Source organism: Stegostoma tigrinum, chromosome 13, assembly GCF_030684315.1.
Source record: "Stegostoma tigrinum isolate sSteTig4 chromosome 13, sSteTig4.hap1, whole genome shotgun sequence".
Taxonomy (NCBI): Eukaryota; Metazoa; Chordata; class Chondrichthyes; order Orectolobiformes; family Stegostomatidae; genus Stegostoma; species Stegostoma tigrinum.
This window is the reverse complement of record NC_081366.1, coordinates 38,762,723-38,776,360: the sequence shown is the minus strand read 5'-3', so window position 1 is coordinate 38,776,360 and position 13,638 is coordinate 38,762,723. Positions and strand designations below refer to the sequence as shown.

The window sequence follows — 13,638 nt, the reverse complement described above, 5'->3', positions numbered from 1 at the left end:
ATCTCTGGTGCGGTCGCACTTGGAGTATTGCGTACAGTTCTGGTCACCGCATTAGAAGAAGGATGTGGAAGCTTTGAAAAGGGCGCAGAGGAGATTTACTAGGATGTTGCCTGGTATGGAGGGAACGTCTTACGAGGAAAGGCTGGAGGACTTGAGGCTGTTTTCATTAGAGAGACGAAGGTTGACAGGTGACTTAATTGAGACATATAAGATAATCAAAGGGTTAGATAGGGTGGATAGGGACAGCCTTTTTCCTAGGATGGCGACGGCTAGCACGAGGGGGCATAGCTTTAAATTGAGGGGTGAAAGATATAGGACAGATATCAGAGGTAGCTTCTTTACTCAGAGAGTAGTAAGGGTATGGAATGCATTGCCTGCAACGGTAGTAATTTCACCAATTTTAAGTACATTTAAGTCGTCATTGGATAAGCATATTGGATCTGTCTTCACTAGGGAAGACAAGCAATCTCCCAGATGTTATAGTGACTGAAGGACCTAGGGTAATGGATGAACTGAAAGGAATTTATATTAGGCAGGAAATGGTGTTGGACAGATTGTTAGGTCTGAAGGCTGATAAGTCCCCGGGACCTGATGGTCTGCATCCCAGGGTACTTAAGGAGGTGGCTCTACAAATCATGGACGCATTGGTAATTATTTTCCAATGTTCTATAGATTCAGGATTAGTTCCTGCAGATTGGAGGGTGGCTAATGTTGTCCCACTTTTCAAGAAAGGAGAGAGAGAGAAAACAGTGAATTATAGACTGGTTAGCCTGACGTCAGTGGTGGGAAAGATGCTGGAGTCAATTATAAGAGATGAAATTACGAATCATTTGGATAGCAGTAGCAGGATAGGTCAGAGTCAGCATGGATTTACGAAGACGAAAACATGCTTGACTAATCTTCTGGAATTTTTTTGAGGATGTAACTATGAAGATGGACAAGGGAAAGCCAGTGGATGTAGGATACCTGGACTTTCAGAAAGCCCTTTGATAAAGTCCCACAGAGGAGATTAGTGAGCAAAATTATGGCACATGGTATTGGGGACAAAATACTGGCTTGGACTGAAAATTGGCTAGCTGACAGGAAGCAAACAGTAGTGATAAACGGGTCCCTTTCGGAATGGCAGGTAGTAACCAGTGGCATTCCACAAAGTTCGGCGCTGGGAGCGCAGCTATTTACAATATACATTAAAGATATAGATGAAGGCATTAAAAGTAATATTAGCAAATTTGCTGATGACACAAAGCTGGGTGGCAGGGTGAAATGTGAGGAGGATGTTATTAGAATACAGGGTGACTTGGACAGGTTAGGTGAGTGGACGGATACATGGCAGATGCAGTTTAATGTGGATAAATGTGTGGTTATCCACTTTGGTGGCAAGAACAGGAAGGCAGATTACTATCTAAATGGAGTCAAGTTAGGTAAAGGGGAAGTACAACAAGATCTCTGTGTTCTTGTACATCAGTCAATGAAAGCAAGCATGCAGGTACAGCAAGCAGTGAAGAAAGCTAATGGTATGCTGGCCTTCATAACAAGAGGAATTGAGTATAGGAGCAAAGAGGTCCTTCTGCAGCTGTACAGGGCCCTGGTGAGACCACACCTGGAGTATTGTGGGCAGTTTGGGTCTCCAAATTTGAGGAAGGACATTCTGGCTATTGAGGGAGTGCAGCGTAGGTTCACAAGGTCAATTCCCAGAATGGCGGGACGATCATACGTTGAAAGATTGGAGAGACTGGGCTTGTATACACTTGGGTTTAGGAGGATGAGAGGGGATCTGATTGAGGCGTATAAGATTATTAAGGGATTGGACAATCTGGAGGCAGGAAGTATGTTTCCGTTGATGGGGGAGTCCAGAACCAGAGGACGCAGTTTAAAAATAAGGGGTAGGCCATTCAGAACAGAGTTGAGGAAAAACTTCTTCACCCAGAGAGTGGTGGATATATGGAATGGTCTGCCCCAGAAGGCAGTGGAAACCAAGTCTCTGGACAGTTTCAAGAAAAAGATAGATAGAGTTCTTAAAGATAGTGGAATCAAGGGTTATGGGGATAAGGCAGGGACAGGATACTGATTGTGGATGATCAGCCATGATCATAATGAATGGTGGTGCTGGCTCGAAGGGCTGAATGGCCTACTCCTGCACCTATTGTCTACTGGCGTACATGGAATAGTGTAGAATTAGATGGGCTTCAGATTGGTATGGCAGGTCGGCACAACACGGAGCGCCGAAGGTGCTGTAATGTTCTATGTTCTAATTTGTATTTCAATCTCTCTATTGCCTTGCTCTTCTCTAGTACTACAACCCATCACAGTTAAAAAGAAGCATTAATCTGTCTTCACTCTTGAATTGTCTCACTGTGCTCCAATACAAGCAGCAATTTCTTCAATCTCAGTGCAACTGTCCAGAATTACCTGCTCATTAACATTTCAAAATTGCTCTCTGGTTGAAAAAGCTCTAACCACATGATTCTGCAAAACGGTATTTAACTTCTATCTGCATCATTCACTTGTCAAGTGTTCTGTATTTCCTGAACATTATGAATTCAGCCATGCTCTATTATTTTCCTGCTATTGGAATTTAGAATCGCTCATTTTTCCAAAAAATCATTTTATAGTTCCCTCCTGCATCACAATGCCTAATTGAAGCATTCATATACTAGTTCTATAAATAAAGAAAAAAGACTTCCCTGTGTTGCTGGAGGTTAGATCAAATATTGCTCTCCAAACTGATTATCACATGCTAGCCTATCGGCATTCTTACATCATCATTTATGCACTGAAATGATGTTCTTGCCTTCTTGATTCTGGCCTTCTTTCCTATCAATATAAGCTACTATCACTTTCACCCTCCCTATTTATCCTTTCCCTTTCAACTCCTCAAGTCCATTGTTAACAATTTCAACCCCTGAATCCACTTTAATAGCCAGTGTGTTGTTTTAAAAGTGCTGTAGTGTTACTCTCTTCTATTTTGATGCTTCACACAACTATCTTCCTGATGACAGTGTACACAGAAACACTCAGCTGGTCAGCCATGTATATAATGACGACTTTGGGAACATGACTCTTACCTTAACCCATTTACGAATATTAGTAATAGGAGGTGGTATAGGTGTTTTTTGAGCCAAGGTTTACAATTCAAAATCGCTGATTTTTGGCACTATTTCAACGTGTGGGTATAATCAAACATTTTCAAATACTATTTGGTGAATTTGCACAGGCACATGAATGCGCAGAGGGGATCAACACAAAACAGATTGTGATAACTGATACGTTAAACTGAAAAATATTCCAGAAGCTTTCAAAGCCATTACCGCACGTCAACAACTTAGACCCTCAATTTCGGGCTGAATTACAATAGTGTCATTTCTTCCCCCTCTGGCAGATTCCATTGTAACTATATAGTACTAGAAATGGTACATTTCACAACTTTCCAAGTACTAGTTTTCTTGTGTGTAACACGCGAGAATCACTTCCTCGAGGCACCTACGAGATTATCAGAAACGCTGCATTGCTCACATCAAGAAATTGCAGAATGAAAAACCATTTAATTGCGGGTTTGGCTGTACTGCTAGCAGCGTACTATGGCGACTTCCACGAGAGAATTGCAGTACGGTGGCTGCCTTCCATTTGCGTTCGGTCTCTTACGAGCTCACCCTCTGCAGAAAAAAAACATACGAATGTACTGTTATATTGAGCGAATGGGGAGAAAAAAAATACATTCCCGTCTCGTTACAAATGAGTCTCTAAGTAGAACAGCAGATATTCCTCTGACTCCCTGATTCCGGCTGAAAGTTCTGGGCCTATGCAGTACGTTGCCCTGACGTACTGGAGACCGTGTCGGACGCAGGAGAACGTGATGTCGTGAGACGAGTCGCTTTCTCTTCTCTCACCATCGATTGTGCCAAGGTGGCAGCACTCTGATCAGGCCTTCCTAATAAACTGCACTTCTCTGTTCGGCCATCATAGTTCTGACAGGTAATCACACCTAGATCTGCAAAGTCTGCGGGCAGAAAAGCTGCAGGGTAAGGTCGCAGCCCTCTTGTTTATTATTTTCATAATCTTTACTGCATGTCAAGTGCGTATTATACATTTCCTTCATTTCTTTAAAGGGGGCTATATTGTCAATAATATTGCTAGCTCAGTTTTGGGTTATAAAAGTCCCATCCTATTGGTGGAAGGAGCTCTGCTTCAATGAAATGCCTATGAATGTTTCGTGTTAATGTATTGTGCTATAATTCATAGACTGTCAATATAAGAAATATAAAAATATCATTCTGCATTTTAGAAAAAGGTTTCTATCTCTTTTACAGGGAAATGGCTTGGACTTATAAGCAAATTCTTATAGTACTTTGATTGCAGATTTTAATAAAACAGATTTTGTGAAATATCAAGATAACTGCTGAATTTTTGATCTCTTAAATATTAGTCATTATTTTTGCCTTGGCTATAATTTATCCTATTTAGTTGCGAAATAGCTTATTATCTTGCCTCTATGAAGAAAACCGCAATCTAATTAGAATCTATTAAAATGCCTTTTTGGTAAAACATATAAACTATCGATAACCTATGGGCCTGTTTCATTACGTTGTTCAAGATTTTGATGAGCAGTTGACAAACAGAGCAAAACAATTTATCACCTTTATGTGAAAACCTTTGTAATTAACTTGTGAGACTATTTGTAGTGACTGATTTACTAATTTTGGTTGAAAGTAAACCAGTTTGAGAAACCTGGATTGAGAAATATGTGCACTTAGAATAGGAAAGCGCGTTCAGCGTTATCTTCAGTGTGTTCCCTTAATGTTTACAAAGGTAGATTAAAGACACAGAAAAAGTTAAACATACAAATAATCGTCTCATCAACTCGCCTGGTTTTTTTTTAAGAAAACACTAACACAAATGGCTTCAGGAATTATTGTTGAAAACGAGTTTTGATTGCTTTTGGTGTTGGACACAGTTCCAATGTGTTCTATAGCCAAAGTCCCCGGAGTTGACTTCGCCGGCTCTACATTAACTCACATTGTCTACCGCGGAAAAGATAAGCTATCATCGCGTGTGCACTTTGTTCAAGCGTCCATGACAAACCATCTTTCTAAGTCACAAAATCCAACGCAAAGCTATATAACTTGTTCAGGAGGTTTCATGGTTTAAAGGGCGAGGTGTATAATTTTTATCTTGATCTTTATTCCCTAGATTGTAGTGTATAAAGCGCATGTATGCTTTAAGTTCATACCTCAAGAATACTGTGATTAAGGAACTTAACTTTGTAAAACTCTCCTCGAAAAATTGTCCCCGCAGTTTGTCTTTAGAGGCACTTATCTAAGGAGCAATTTGTCGACGCTTTTACAAAACCTTAAGCTTAATGATTCCTAGTTTAAATGGATTAAACAGCCTCATTTTAAAACATTTGAAAGCAATGATATTTTCACTCGATTATTTTGAAGTACGTTATTTACAAGTAAAGGGAAATACTGTTTACCTTTCTCCATATCTTACAGATAATCTATTTTTAAACGTATTTCCCACGTTTCAAATGCACTATTTATTAAAAAATACTTTCCACAAAATTGTATATTTGACCAGCAGACAAGTTGAATGTGATGCCCATTCATTGATGCACTGCAGAAGTTCACAAACGTCCTTAGGCAGCGCCTTCCACAACCACAACCACTTCCATCTAGAAGGACAAGGGCAGCAGATATATGAGAACACCAACACCTGCCAGTTCCCCTCCAAGCGACTCATCACTCTGACGTGGAAATATAGCGCCGTTCTTTCAGTGTAATTGGGTCACCGTCTTGGAATTCCCTCCCTAACCTCATTTTGAGTGTACCTACAGTACTTGGACTGTAAAGGTTCAAGGAAGCAGCTCACCACCACCTTCTCAAGGGCACCTAGGGATGGACAATAACTGTTGGCCCAGACGACACTGAAGCCCTCCGAGTGAATACAAAAATGTGCTCATGTTATTGTAACATATTGAAAATAGCCCATGCGAAATATTCCCGATATTGGAGCTCACATAAAAACAGAAAATGCTAAGCGAGTTTGGCAGCCTCTGTGGAAAGAAAAATTAATGTCTGGAGACCAATAATAATAATCTTGTACTCGAAACATGAACTGATTCTCTTTCCATAGAGGCAGCCAGACTTGATGAGCATGCCCAGCGTTTCTGTCTTGATGTCATCATGATAATAAATTTGAGCAACTACATCAGAGTTTTATGTTGTTTGTACGCAAAATCTTTTGCGGAGGGATTTGTGATAAAACGCTCAAATAAAGCTATGAATACAAAGTCTTAAAGTAGTGATAAACCTCATATTTCTTATTCTTTTCAACAATAAAGAGCAGTTAAGATTTTCAGTACGGGGGGACATCTAAGCGACAATCCTATCTTAATTTGTTAACAGTAAAAATTGCACCAAATGTTCGTTCCCTGCAGTGGATGCAACTAAGTTTCTCGTCAGAATGAAGTTGAAAGATTGGATCAGTTGGGCGAATTGTAGAGAAAAGTACTGCTGGAAAAAATAACCGTTTGTCGTTGTAGCCTATCCATTGCTTGTCCCAATGTTGCCCCATAAAATTAGGGGAGAGCAAAACATATTCCTGACATCATAATTGCATTGTCCAGCTTGAAGTGGTTTAGGCGCATTATTTAATCGAATCTATTTAGAATGAAGAGGACTTTCTGATTGCCGGTTAAGGGTATTGTGAAGACCCTTTGTCCATTGCAAAATTCTGTGTCTGTCCGTGTGACGAAATCAACAGTAATCAATTTAAAGATGAAAAGATGTCAATTTTAATCATTCAAGTATTAGCACTTTGAGTAACTAAATTGTTTTGATAGGGAAAGAACTTTCCCATCAGCGGGGATACTGATGAATAAATTACAAACGAAACGGGAGTTCCGATCATCTGCGCCTTAGGTTTTGGGTGAATGAATTATAAATGCTGCAGATGTTATCTGAAGTAAAATAAGCCATTTCAAAATAACAGATTTGAATAGGAATATTTGACATTGCTTAAATATTGGAGTTTGAATAATTTCGTTTCCGCTATTGGAAATAAAATTATTCCAAATGGCCGGCAATTCGTTACACAAGCTTCTTTCAGACGTATATTCCATTTGGATCTGATGTAAATTCAAAACAGTGATTTCTCATGTGAGTATAATTGAGAAATTTAACTGCAGTATAGAAATCAGACTTTCCGAATGCCCCTCAGAAAACTTTGTTCATTGTTGCTTATCAACCGCGAGCTTTAGCTTTTGCAGAAATGCATTTTGACGAATACCCCGATCGGCCTGATTTCAAACCTCCGCTCCCTCCTAACCAATTTAGTTTCAAATCGCGTTAACGTACTCATTTAAACTTCAAACTTGTACGAACATACGAAAGTAACAACCAGGGAGAAAACCAACTGGTCCATCAATACTGCCCCACAGAGTGTGATGCCTGAAGTGCGGTGATGGCTCAGCCCTTACCCACCAGCGTTTTCTCTTGGGATAAATGCAAAGTACGTTATTTTATTAGAAGTAAAGAAATTAGTTACCCTAAATGAGAAAAATGTAATTTTTAGCATATTGAATACTTTAATCTGAAACTATGCAACATAGATTGTCATCTAGGCTTTTATTTGATTTGCCATAACTAACTACAGGGAGTAAAATACTCGCGCATCTAACAAGAGCTAACGAAGTATACAAGGCACCCTTTCCCCCTTAAATGTAGGATTATTATAGCTGTTTAACTAATTACATATAAACTTCAATTCATTTCATAGAATAGAGATCAGATTTGTTTGTGCAGTTACACTTTGGACTTAGAAAATAAAATTGATAAATGTAATATTCTGTGAACATTTGGAGCACCGTGTGAACTACGGATATATAGATTTTGATGAATTTACGATGACATACAACAATATTTTTGTTACTTTTAATCACAAACATACTTTATCGAAATTAGTATTTCTAGTTATTGATGCCCGTCTTGTGAAAGTTTATAATCTGTCGATTTTTCTTGGAGTCGCAAGCAGTTAGGATCATTTCCAGGACCATTTCGAGAAATGCAGATGATATTACGTATTGTATTAATCATGAAAATATTGAGAAGGCGGTGCTTTCTAGTAAGTAGGGTATATTTGAGGAAATGTCATAGAATTTAAGATTCATACTGATTTTACGTTTATGAACAATCTAATAGATTATGTAAAAAGTTATATTGAATTATTTGGAAGATCTTGAAAATCATTAACTACTCGTTACATTTCATCTTGACAAACAATATGTAAACATGGCAAAAAGGACAATCACCTTACAACTTTGCGCCTCTAGGCATTCCTTCAGTTATATTTTTGTAGCATCGTTAGCATTATGTCGAATGTTAGCATGTATCTCGATTTGTTGATTTTCAATCCAAATTAATGTATTAAATGCGATTTGTTCGGAACATGGGATGACACTTCATATATGATAAATGCAATTATTGCATATTGACGCCAAGTTCAGTGAAAACAAACACACAATATGCAAGTAATTGTTCATTGTAATGTAATTTCTTGGCAAATTATCGTGGAAGGGTATACAATTAATGAATTGTGTGAAAATTTTATAGTTCATCGTGAAGGTAATGGAGTAACACAGGTGAATGCTTGTATTTCCCTATTTAAATATTTACGGCAAACAGGAAAAATGTAGTCTACTAATTTGAATGTTCTTGATGGCTTTGCAGTTTTTGATAAAAAGCAATGTTTGGTATTATAGCCTGGCTTAAGATGTGCAAAATATTTCCTGTGCAAAACAAAATACCATCAGTGATTAGTTGAAGTATCATTCCCAACACACGAAGTGCTATTGATTTACTTACTATATATGTAATAGCTTTATGCATTTGCTGGGGAATGCAGCCATTTTGCTTATCAAGTATAGTTATTTATATGCACCATAACAACATAAGTCGCAATATGTTTCTCATGTGTTTATGCTTCAGCGTTTGTTGAATCTGAATGGTTATCAAAATCGCGTTAATTGTCGGAGAGCAAACACCTATTGCAAAATTAGGATATTATGTTTTAATGTTGGCAGACTTTCACTTTCGTCGGACAATTAGCTAGGATTGCGAAATGGGAATGATGAAAAATGCTTATGGTGGTGGAATGGGGGAAGCAAACGCTGTCCCATCACTTTAGCCTTTCTGATCGGTGTTCAATGTCTCACTTTGTCGAGGGCAGACATCAGCTGCTTAGCTGCGATACTTGAGCAGTTGGAGGCAGTCTGGGAGGTCGGGAGCTTGTAAAGGAACTGCTGATTGGCGGGTGGCTGGGGGCTCTGACGGTCTCGACCAATGAGAGCGGCTCTAATGAAATGTCTCCTCCCTTGCTGCAGTCTCGCGAGATCGCCGGCTGCTGGGAGTTTGGAAGAAGGCTACCATCATGGCGGATAGAGACAGTGGAAGCGAGCAGGGGGCGATCAGCTCGAGCTTGCAGCAGCTGCAGCAGGAGACGCAGGAACTGGCCTCCAAGAGGGTGGACATTCAGAACAAGCGCTTCTACCTGGACGTGAAGCAGAATGTGAAAGGCCGTTTTCTGAAGATAGCGGAGGTGGGAGCAGGAGGCAATAAAAGTCGCCTAACTCTCTCCATGTCTGTTGCTGTGGAGTTCCGTGACTACCTGGGCGATTTCATCGAACATTACGCACAGCTCGGCCCCAGTAACCCGGACATGCAGACGGACGAGCCGAGGCGAGCTCTGAAAAGTGAATTCTTGGTGCGGGAAAACCGCAAATATTACATGGATTTAAAAGAGAACCAGCGAGGCCGGTTCCTACGGATCCGCCAAACCGTGAACCGGGGACACGGCCTTGGCTCGCAGGGTCAGACTATCGCCCTTCCCGCTCAGGGGCTGATTGAATTCCGTGATGCACTCGCTAAACTCATCGACGATTATGGCATCGAAGAGGAACCCACTGAGTTACCCGAAGGGACATCTCTCACTGTGGACAACAAACGATTTTTCTTTGACGTTGGGTCAAACAAGTATGGCGTTTTTATGAGAGTAAGTGAGGTGAAACCTTCATACCGCAATTCTATCACGATACCGTACAAAGTGTGGGCCAAGTTTGGAAATACTTTCAGTAAATACGCAGAGGAGATGAAGAAAATACAGGAGAGACAGCGGGAGAAAAGATCTGAACAGCAAGAAGAAGCTCCCGGAGATGATGGGGAGGAAGACTGATAAAACTGTAATAAAAAAACACTTCCTGTAAAACTGTAACTGTTTAACTACGAGGGAGCACCACCCACCAAACCTCCACAACTGACAGTTCGACTTGTCACCCATCGCTGGATGTTCGTCCACTTATCAACCGTGTAAACCGTAAGCAGCTGCTAAGTAATAACATTATGAACTGTGTTTCCTACTTGATTAAAAAAACTGAGTGTTTATTTCCCTAATTAACCAAGACTTTTGTACACGTTCAAGCTATTAAAAGTGTTTGCAATCGTCAGATAATATGCTGAATTATAATGAAATAAGTCCTTTTCATGTGAGCTAACATTTGACTTAGCACAAAATGAGAGATATTTTAGAAGAACACGTAAATAATATTTTTAGTTTTCTCATTTTGTTACCAAATTTCAAACATTATACGGAGGTTATAGTATATTTGACACCCTATATACCTGTGATTAGAGATGTGTATATATGAGGGCTAGGCATGCTGTGTGTCTGAGCTTTGTTAAATGTAATGCAGAAGTCTGTAGAGTTAAAAGGTACATAGGTTTATTCATGCAAGGTAAAACTATTAAGAAGTGCTCTCTTTTATACAATATGCATTGCATCTGGACCTTAAACATATAAAACTGGTCAGTGGAACTTCTGTGAACATGAAGCAAATTATTAAAAAAGGCATTTAAATGAACTGCAAAGTTGTTTGATTTTTACAGACAAATGTTAACCTATGATTAACAAAGCAAGTAGCACATTTTAAGTTAGGTTATGATAATTTTGCTCTTAACTGTGAATGTGAGTTACTGGTATTTAATGTATTTAGATTAGTTGTCAAATTATATGCATTCTATCAGATGGTACATAATTAACAATTGATAGGGAACTTTTAATGTGAGTGCATTCATGTAGCAAGCTATTGCCTGAATTACTGTTACCTGTAAAGAGAGGAAATTGCATTTATTTACTTTGTGGGGGAAGGGGTTGACTTAATGTTAAGTGGGAATCTCAGCAAATGACATGTCAATGACAGCATTTTATTGGGGCCAACTCTTCCAGATTACATTTCCTGTTTGGTTAATATCATAATTTAGAACATTCTAAAGGCACAGATTATTCTGCACTTTATAATATCACAGTATTAACGCTATATACATAATTTGATTTGTCTTGTCGTACAACCTATGAAAATGTTTTGCGTCTTACTGGTTGTTAGTGACTGTTGCATTCGTGTGGATTATCTGTTGCTGGCAAATTGAAAGTATTACATACATTCTAGGTCACTAATCACTGTAAAGGTTTTTTTTGCTGGGTTTTTCCCAGTTTTCGTTCTGTAGTTCTTCAGTCAGTTGTGACCTTGTCATTTGGGATTATGTAGAGATAAAATTCCTTGTTTTATAGTTTAGACTATTTGGCTTTTGTGTGGTTTGTTTATAGAATTTTACAACCATTGTGGTAAAATTTCAAGAACTATGCTTTCCCATTGTGTGTAAAGCAAGGGCTGCTTTGATCTAAACATGTGTAAACAATAATTCCTGGCTCAAGTCACTTAAATCAGAGCCGCACTTTGCATAAGAAATGTTTTAAATCCTTGTACAGTAAAATGTATACAATGAGGTACTAAATATTACTGTTAAGCACATTCATACTTCATTGTTTAGTGGAAGAGTTTAGCCATTTTTAGTTGATATATCTTGATAGTTGTGAATCTAAGTATTTCTCATCTATCATTTGAGGGTTTCCAAGATTCAGCGCAAATGACAATGTAACATTAAGGAATTTTTAGTGTAACATTTGATGCTTTTTTGGTTTTTTTATATAATGCTGTGTTTAACAGACATTGCCAGTGCTTGCCCTGCCTTTTATTACTTGCAAAAACAGTTAGGTGCTACTGTAATCTGAAGGTTTATATTTCTGTAGCACAACATTTCAGAGGTATTCTAATCAGTGTGAAACTGGGCAATAAACATCACTAACCCTATCACAGTTCAATTGTAATTATACAGATCAATATATTAGTATTGAATATCAGATATATTTACAAAGTTTCCTGTAAAATTTGTTAATAATAAATCCAATGTATAGAATAGGCAATTGCTTTGGAATCCAAATTTTGATCAGCCTTCCAAAATTTCTGATGGCTTCCCAGTCCACTCCAATCCAATCCCCATATTTGGTATTAACAAGTCATGCAGAATCTGATTTACTATTGCCAAGCTGGGATAAAGTAATCCAGCTTGCAGTGTAACAGATTTTATGCAGATGGAGAATTAATTTGAAAATAAAATTACAGCAGGACAAGATCGGTAAATGCAATCATATGTAGTTTACTTTTGACGAAGAATGTAAAACAAATTAAACAGAGCTATAAACTATAGGTTCATATGAATCCAATCATAGATGACTTATTTCATGGAAGTACATTATTTAATGATTTACAGACTATATAACAATTATTGTAGCAGCCCTTGTTTCAAGTAGTGACCTATACCCTGCCCCACCTCCACTCATATATTGTATGTGATTTTGAATTTGTGTGCTTGCCAGTTTGCTTCAAGTGCCAGCGGCTTTGCAGTGCAGCAGTTTGAAGATACATTGGCTTTAATCGGAATAGTGATACTGGCTTTAATGATGTTTACTGAAAGCCATTCTGCCTTTTCTGAAGCCCACCATATTATCAATGATAAAGAACCTAAAATGTGGCTATTTTCATACAAGCAGTGACAATTAATATGGCTCAAAAATAATCCACAAAACTATTTTCTCGGATTTAAATCTGTGCAGGTTTTTAGAGTAGGATTATTTGTTTAAAAATACAATCCTCTATTTTGCAGTTTATTTGACTTGTAGCCAAGTGGTTGGAGTTGGCCTGAATTGTGCATTAAAGTTGAGTAGAAGCCTGCTGCATTAATAGCCATCATTTTGTAAGGTGCCACAGATTTAAAAGGTGTTGTGACTAAATTTAATAGATGAGTGACGTGCAATAAGTCATATTTTTAAATATTTGTACTTTTAATTTCTTTCATTTTTCCCTGCAAGCCTGACTGTACATGAGTTTAACTTTTTAAATTTAAATTGGTAAATTCCAACCTTCACCAACTTCTTTGAAGCAAGGCACTTTTATCATCAAAGAAAATTGCTCGTGCATAAGGAATGCATTTTTGGCAAGGAATCAAATTTGGAATTAATTTACTGTTTACAGTATGTGAGTAGGAATCAATTAAAAGGAAACCAAAAATAGTATGCTAGTAAGTTTCTTTGCTTTAAGTTTAAAGTCTCAGTTTGTAAAACTTGCTAAGTGTCAAAATGTGATACCATTATTATCTTTCCAGTCTGTTTCAAAACTTTTACCTAAAATATTTGACTGATTTACTGCCATTTAATATCAATTAAGCATGGTGCTGATTTTAATTTTTAATT

The 13,638-nt window shown here is 38.2% G+C and overlaps 1 protein-coding gene across 2 annotated transcripts; it reads left to right on the top strand.

The window, feature by feature from the left end:
- The first annotated feature begins 3,867 nt into the window (after positions 1–3,867).
- On the top strand, positions 3,868–13,616 carry LOC125458486 (transcriptional activator protein Pur-alpha). Of its 2 annotated transcripts, none has more exons than XM_048543776.2 (2): positions 3,868–3,972; positions 9,380–13,616. In XM_048543776.2, the coding sequence occupies exon 2, from the start codon at positions 9,427–9,429 to the stop codon at positions 10,225–10,227; it is 801 nt and encodes a 266-aa protein (XP_048399733.1). In that variant the 5' UTR covers positions 3,868–3,972; positions 9,380–9,426; the 3' UTR covers positions 10,228–13,616. The 2 variants fall into 2 exon arrangements, with proteins under 2 accessions (XP_048399733.1, XP_048399732.1); XM_048543775.2 differs by having other exon boundaries at positions 3,884–4,019.
- The last annotated feature ends 22 nt before the right edge of the window (positions 13,617–13,638 follow it).

What these genes read in the sequence shown, in the direction of transcription:
- LOC125458486 (XM_048543776.2), top strand. Translation starts at nt 9,427, where the DNA reads ATGGCGGATAGAGACAGTGGAAGCGAGCAGGGGGCGATCAGCTCGAGC.